Here is an 8,206-nt window from a genome sequence, read left to right as displayed (position 1 = left end):
CCCAAAACCCTTGCCATCAAGTCAATTCTGACTCATACGACCCTACAGGACAGAGCAGAACTGCCCCATAGAGTTTCTAAGAAGCACCTGGTAAATTCAAACTGCTGATCTTTTGGTTAGTAGCCATAGCATTTAACCACTATGCCACCAGGGTTTATTTACAGCAAGTATGTTTTTTTTTATATACCTTGGCAATTCCTCCTATCTTTCGCCAGAGTGACCTACCACCATTCACTTGGCTGGTCACTGGGGAAAGGGCACTACTCAGATATCTCAAAGACTATTAGATAAGGTCTGAGCTAACCTCAATACCTGGAGATGCAAAGTGTTATCATGGCCCCCCCTTTGGCCTGAGAGCTCACAAAGGCCAGGTCAAGACTAGAGACCAGACTAAAGTCCAGATCACCATGGGCCAACCGGGTCCATGGACCCATTAGCTAGTCATTTCCCCAGCCCCCAAGTATATAGTTGGGATTGATATATTTGGCAATTGGAGTAACTTGCAAAATGGATCCTGTGACTGTGGGTTAAGAGTTCTCAGCGTAGGGAAGGCCAAGTGGAAACCTTTGAAACAGCTCCCTCTCCCCTGGGCCAAGATAATAAAACATCACATTCCAGGGGGATATGGTAGAGATTAGTGCCACTATTTAAGAATCATTTTCATATAACCTTGGATTGGTTATAGAACCCTAGGGTACATTAAGTCCCTCCATGTAAGTGTGGGTGTTGGGCATTTCCACTCACAGCCAGTTATGACCCAGGAGAAGATCCAGAGATACCCCCTCACCATGGTTACCAACCCCAAGCCAGAGATTTTTGTTAAAAAAATAAATCTACCCCAGTAAGTATGTAAATGGGAGTCCTTAATGAAGGTAACAACTTGAGTTTCCTGAATAGACAGTCATATATATATCAGTCAGTGCAGAAGGCTCTCAAGGTTTATAGAGACATTTGATTTAATTTTTTCCCTAAAGATTTCATGAGGAAAAGATAAAATAGGTTTTTTACACATGCATAATTGACTTGAAACGACAATTTGAAAGGTCATATACTTCCATTTATGAAATGTTTTTTTGTGAGCAAGCTGACCTGTGAATTTCTCTCTGAAGATACAGACAAAATTAAATGTTTTATTGAACTGAATTAAAGATGACTTCATAATCAGGGAAGAGAGATTCATAAAAGCTTTTATCACACGTGATTTGCCAATATGTGGTATCTTTTTTTCAAATTTATTTTCAGAGGCATTAGTTTTTATTGAGGCAGAGCCAAACTTACAAAATTATTATCCATGTCTCTTGAAAGAAGCCAGATGTCTGTAGCTAGTTCATCTGGAAGTGGAGAGTTATACCATAATTCTTCACAGTTAAGTGAACAGTAAAAAAAAAAAAAAGTACATCGATATAATGTCTAGTCTACTTTTTCCTGTCCAAAAGCCACCAAAAGTAAATAAGATAAAAAAGTACATCACTAAGAATTTTCAACATCATCAGTACAATTTTCATTATGTCACAATGACCAAATCCAACAAAATTAAGGTTCTGAATTAGCTGACTCTTTTGGATGTGATAAACAAAAGCAAATTATATATTCATATAAATATCTTTTCTCAAGAAAGACAAGGCATACAGTCTGTATTCAGAACACCCCTGGGGTAGCAGAGTCATATAACAGGGTGGGAAGGGAGGGATTAAAAGAAGATAAACTCAAATCTCTCTTGGATGCCTTTTAAAACAGGAAGGAATTAACATTTTTTAAACACTCAAAGATAAGAGGGTGGTTCAAGTTTCCTGCTGGTCCTGAGATTTCAGTGTCACAAGAGTGCTGCTTGACATCTACCAACCAGAAAATGGATGAAGGAGAAAGAGGTTACCACAGCCAAAAGCCACAATCCCTTGCTCAGTCCCCAGATCTAAGCAATATTCAGATCCTGTACCCATTGACTGAAGAGATGGCTATATTCCTAGGAGGGACTGCAGCACACAGCAATTCCTCCTGTCTTTCCCCAGAATGACCTACCACCATTTACTTGAGTGTCTGGTCACTGGGGAAAGGGCACTACTCAAACATCTCAATGACTACTAGATAAGGTCTGAACTAACCTCAATACCTGGAGATGCAAAGTGTTATCATGGCCCCCCTTTTGGAGTGAAAGCTCACAAGGGCCAGGTCAAAAGCAGAGACCAGACTAAAGTCCAGCTCACCATGGGCCCACTGGGTCCACAGACCCACCAACTACTCATCTCCCCAGCCCCCAAGTATATAGTTGGGATTGATATACTTGGCAATTAGAGTAACCTGCACACTGGGTCCTTAAACTGTGGGTTAAGAGCTGTCCTCAGGGCATTCACTCAATGGCATTTATTGAGCACCAACTAGGTGGGTTCTGGGCTTGGGAGATGAAGGTGAATGTGACTTAGTTTCTGCTATCAAGATGCTCACAGTCTTCTTGGGGAGACAGACATGTAAACACACTGCTACCGAACAGTGTGATAAGTGCTCTAAGAATCCAGGCTGCTGTCAGCACCCAGAGGAGAGAGTGCCCAAACGAGGCACTCTCTTCAAGACCGTCAGTGGGCCCCAGCTGTAGCCCTTTAATCCATTAGCACAGCAATTCTCATATAGTGGTCCATGGACCCCTGGGAGTTCCTGAGACCCCTTCAGAAAGTGTCAAGTCAAAACTGTTTTCATAAATATGCTATTTCCATACAATGGCCTTATTCAGCCATAAATGGAAATAAAGTTCTGATGCATATTGGTAAAACATTAGCTCATTGAAATAAGTCAGTCACAAAAGGATAAATACTGTACGATCCCACTTTTCTGAAATATCTAGAATAGGCAAATGCATAGAGACAAAAGTTTATTAGCGGTTACCAGGAACGGGCAGGAGAGAGAAAGGCAGAGCTATTGTTTAAGGGGTACTGAGTGTCTCTTAAAGGTGATGGAAACATTTGGAAATGGCGAGTGGTGATGGTTGTACAACATGGTGAATGTCACTGAATTGTACACGTAAAAAAGGTTGACATGGCAAATGTCTTATTTATTTTTAACACAATAAAAAATAATAACAAAAACTAAACTATTTTCCTAATAATACTATGACATTTGTCTTTCTCACTGTGGTGACATTTGCACCGATGGTACATTAGCAATGGGAGGGGGACCACTGGAGTCTCAGCACCAGTCAAGGCAGTGACACCAGACTATATTGGTCACATAGTATGTTTCGCCACCACCCACACTCAGTAAACAAACAACCAGATTCAGTTAGAAATATCCTTGATGAAGCAGTGAAAATTAATTTTATTAGGTCTAACCCTGGAGTGCATTTTTACTATTCTATGTGGTGAAAGGAGCTCTGGCAGTGCAATGGTTAAGAGCTATGGCTGCTAACCAAAAGGTTGGCAGTTCAAAACCACCAGCTGCTCCTTGGAAACCCTATGGGGCAGTTCCGTGATGAAATGGAAAATATGCATTAAGCACTCAGCTGCACACCTGAGTACAATGGCTGCCTTGAAGAATGCGGCAATTGTTTGAATTGTGAGCTGAACTAGCCCCTTTCTTCATGGAATACTATTTTTGCTTGAAAGAACGTGTATCTGGTACACTATTGGTTATTCAGACTTGGGTATTTGGCGAACGTTTCTTGAAGATGCACAAAGTGAGCCTTCATGACAAGGAAAAATGACAGTATTTGTTGCCAGTGATAAGATTTGCGCTTTCAAGGAAAAATTAGAATTTTGGAAAATGTTTATCCGCCACGATGAGCCTGGCAGCTTCCCAATGCTCACAGGCCTTTTAGGGGATTGGTTGTGCTATAAATGAATGTGTCAACATTTGGAAGGTCTGAATACCTCAATAAACTGGTATTTTCTAAATGACCAATGCATGGTGTTAACAAAAGCATGCACGAATACAAGATCCATTCTAAGCTCAAGACAGATCAAGGGATTTTAATGTCACAGAGTTTGAAAAGTTCACTGAGGTGGTTGCAGATTCCACAATGCAAATGACTTTTAAGAAACTGCCACTTGTCAAGTTTTGATGTAGGATCAAGAATATCTGCAACGATCTCCAAAGGCTATTAAAATACTCCTTACTTTCCTGGTTACATATCTGCCTGAGGCTGCATTTTCCTCATATGCTTCAACCAAAACAATATATAGCATCAGCTTGTGGAGAAGTAGCTGTGAGAATACAGCTGTCTTCCATTAAGGCAGATGTTAAAAGACAATTGCAAAAAATGTAAAACAATGCCAATCTTCACTACTTTTCATTTTTGGAGAACAGTTGTTTTTCATAAAAAATGTGCTATTGAGGTTAACATGTGAGGCTATATTATTGCTGTTTTTAAATGAATGAATAAGTAGTAAAAATTTAAATTTTCAGTCATGGTAAATATTGATAGATAGGACCCACATAAACAAAAGCTCTCTGGGGTCTTCAGTAATTTCTAAGAATATAAAGGAGTTTTGAGAGCAAGAAGTTTGAGAACCACTGTGTTAGCAAATCAGGCCCTTCACAAGTTCATCTAATCTATCTTTCCAGCCTTATTTTCTGACCTTTGTCCGCCAACCATCTCTACCTCTTGCCATTGCTATCTCGATGGTGCCTAACCACTTTCGTGCCCCCTAAGTAGGCTCACACTTTTGAATGTTTGCTCTGCTACCCTTATGAGTTGAGCCTGTTCATCCTTTTAAAACCAAGCTTAGTAAAATTTCCCCTTATTACCTTAGAAAGTAAGTTACAGCATCTTCAGGGGCCCAGGGGCTTTGTACAGAGCAGGGTAATTTCGAGAAATCATTTTGTATTAGATTATTTATAAATCTGTCTTTCCTGCTATGCTATGGACTCTTCAGGCTTCTTTACCTTCAGCTCATTAAACTCTGGCAGCTAACATGGCTTCCAAAACAAGGCAGGGGGAACAGAAAAGTGGGAAATTTTAACTCACTCTCTTGCCCTGACCAAATGACTGCTGGGTTAGAGGGAGATACCATGTTTGTAGGCTGCAGGAGAAGAATGTGCTAGACAAAACAATAGGCATACACTTGAACCCTTAGCTGTCCAGCACACACACACAGTCCAGCACACACGCAAACCTTCTTCTCCCACCAGCTGCAGTTGAGTCGATTCCAACTCATGGCAACCTCATGTGTTTCAGAGCAGAACTGTGCTTCACAGGGTTTTCAATGGCTGATTTTTAAAAAATAGATCATGGGGGCTTTCTTCCGAGGCACCTGGGTGGACTCAAACAGCCAGTCTTTCGATGAGCAGCTGAGAGCATTAACCCCTGTCCCCACATACTTCCAAAACAATTTTTAACATACACCAAAGATACACGCACACAACTTTAAGCATACACCCCCCCTTGCAGGAAATCCTGCAGAGTCACATGCAGCTATTACAGCCAGAGGTGATATGATGCTATTGTTCTCTGAGTGCGGGATCTCTGGGGCGTGCCTATCTTTAATATCCTGCAATCGAAGGACCAGATGGCAAAATTAATCACCAGCCCAACCATCTCTAAAGTATAATGATAAAGGGACAAAGGACAGAGAAGAAAACTTTAAAAATTATAGCGTTGGGGTCAGGGGAGTGCTGGGATTATTTGCTTTTCAGCATCAAAGGAAATGCAAATGGCGGCACTTGCCGTATTTCCGCAAGTAACTTTGGGGCACTAGCATTTGTGACTTCTTTCCCCAATTATCCATGCGATGCTTTCCTTGCCTTTGATCAGTGTCTCAGCTGCTTCCTGGTTTAGCAAAATTCTTTGAAAAACGTCTTTATCGACCACTGAGGATCAATTCAGACTAAAAGTTTTTATTTACCAATTTGGATGGCAATTACATTGGAGTCCACTTGAACATATGCATGAAAGAAATGAACCCATACAAATATTTTGTGTGTGGGTAGCAAGAGTTAAAGGACAGCTTAATATTCTTTATTAGTAAAGGGCCCTCCAGCTTCTGAAAATGGAAAAGGGGACTCAGAGGTCTCTTGAAGAAAGACACGTGTGCAGATAGAGAAGCACGTCCGAACACGTGCAGTTTCTAAAATAATTGATTACCTCTTCCAAAAGGAGGGTAGTATGTCTCAATACCTAAGTAAAGCAGATCATTCGTCCTTCAATAAAGGATTCACTGAACCGTAACAATCATCAGTTAGCTCTATTGTTTGTCAGGCAGGAAATTCTGAGAAGCAGTACTTATCCCAACAGAAAAAATAAAAAATGCCAGGAGGGCAAACCAGGAAAAGGGAATGTATATTTAAACTGATTTTAAAAGAGCAAAACGTGATTTCAAGAAAAGCATGTTCGGGACATTAGAACACCTTCACCTTCTCTGGTTACCAAGCAATCTCATTCTGACCAGCCAACCCTGAAGGCATGTGTGAGGACAATTGTTGAGGCATATTATTTTCCCAAAGCAGAAAACACTTCAATTCATCATCCAGTAAATTATAGGAAGCAAAAACTTACTGAGTTGGGAAGAAAAGTTTTACTGTGAAACATATCTTAAGATTCAGGATAATGTTCAAACTTTCCTCCTGCAGAGACCCAACAGAAATTGGAATCTCACTTCACATGTAAGTGAAGAACAAAGTCTATTTGAAGTCTGAGAGGAGTCATTTTTCTATGGAGAAATGGATTTCACATAGTGTAACTTCCATTTGGATCTACAAAGTCTAAGATTAAAGTTAAACTCTTCTGAGGACAGATCACAGTCATATGAATTTTGCCTCATGATAAAAGAACAACTTTTCATGCCAAAACCATTTGCGCAGTAGATGCTTCCAGCCTACCCACCACATGGCAGGCAGTGTGCAAGATGGAAAAGTCCAATTAAAGCTGAAGCATCTCTGGTTTGACAAAATGAGGCATGACTTCCTTCCACATCCTTAGAAGGCTCACATCATTATTTTAATGTGAATATTTTTACTTTGCTCTTTTGGGTATGATAGCATGGGCAACAAAATTTTATTTCATAGGATCTGGTCATTGTTGGCTGAGATGTCAATTTATGATCTATTATGTTTCAAGGTTCATTCAGATTGTGTGATTTAAAGAATTAAAATCTACAGTGCCAAGCTGAACTAGGGGGAACTATCCTTTTTCAGTGACTAGGACATGGTTGTTGTTATGTGCCGGTGAGTCAATTCCAACTCATAATGGCCCTACAGGACAGAGCAGAACTGCCCCATAGGGTTTCGTAGGCTGTAATCTTATTTATTTTTTTATTGTGAATGGTTCTTTATTTAGTCATTTTTGTTTACAATTGAAATTCTGGGAATTCAAAATTAACATCCTTGCCTGTGAGCTTCTTATACACACCAGAAAAAGTTTCAACCTTGTGTTCTACATTGTTCTGCTATGCTTTGTCCAAATGAACTTTTATAAGCCAGCTGCCACCCAGTTTTACACGGATTCTCTTGCCCACGATTTCACTTGGGAAGACCGAGTCTTCAAGGATTGCATTGTGCACAGCTGTCAGAGTACGGCTCCTGGGAGGCTTCTGCTTATTTTTCGCATGAAAAATAAAAAAGAGTGGTTTAGGCAGAACTCTCCTCTGAGCAATAAAGACAACGTGCTTTCCACTGAACTTTTTCTCCAGTTCATGTGCTAGCCTGACTTGGATCTTCTGGAAAGACTTGAGTTGAGGAATGGGGACAAAGATTATAATAGCTTTCCGACCACCACCAACTTCAATTTCCTTGGCTGCAGTTATATTCAGCTCCCTCAACTGAACCTTTAGGTCCGAGTTCATCTCCAGTTCAAGCAGCGCTTGAGAAATGCCAGACTCAAATTCATCCAGCTTTTTGCCATTGGGCTTCATAATCTTCCCGTTTGAACTGAACATGGCCTTTTCCTTGCTGAGGGCCGGCATAGGAAGGCTAGGCTGTAATCTTTACGGGAGTAGATGGCCAGGTCTTTTCTCCCACAGAGTAGCTCGGTGGGATCCAACCAGGGACCTCTCAGCAGCCAAGTGCTTAACCATCGCACCACCAGGGCTCCTTTTTAGGGCACGGTGAGAGTGTATGAATGGCCTTGTTCTGAGCTGATGCTTGGGTGTCAGGTAAGCAACTGGTGGTGGTTACACATATCCAGTGATCTTTTTAAGCTAAAATTTAGTAGCATTTACAACGTGGTAGACACGATGCTAAACGCTTTTCAGGTATGATTTATTTCTCTTGATAGTTCTCTATA

The 8,206-nt window shown here is 40.8% G+C and overlaps 1 protein-coding gene across 1 annotated transcript; it reads right to left on the bottom strand.

Annotated features, from left to right (window-relative positions):
• Positions 1–5,913: 5,913 nt before the first annotated feature.
• LOC135232219 (small ribosomal subunit protein eS7-like) lies at positions 5,914–7,886 on the bottom strand. Its single transcript, XM_064289674.1, has one exon. The coding sequence runs from the start codon at positions 7,884–7,886 to the stop codon at positions 7,371–7,373; it is 516 nt and encodes a 171-aa protein (XP_064145744.1). The 3' UTR covers positions 5,914–7,370.
• Between the last annotated feature and the right edge of the window lie 320 nt (positions 7,887–8,206).

The sequence above is a fragment of the Loxodonta africana genome, chromosome 1 (genome assembly GCF_030014295.1).
Source record: "Loxodonta africana isolate mLoxAfr1 chromosome 1, mLoxAfr1.hap2, whole genome shotgun sequence".
Lineage (NCBI taxonomy): Eukaryota > Metazoa > Chordata > Mammalia > Proboscidea > Elephantidae > Loxodonta > Loxodonta africana.
The sequence above is the reverse complement of the archived record's forward strand: the minus strand, read 5'-3'. Positions and strand labels throughout refer to the sequence as shown.

Coding starts and splice junctions, on each gene's coding strand:
- LOC135232219 (XM_064289674.1), bottom strand. CDS start 7,886: ATGCCGGCCCTCAGCAAGGAAAAGGCCATGTTCAGTTCAAACGGGAAG.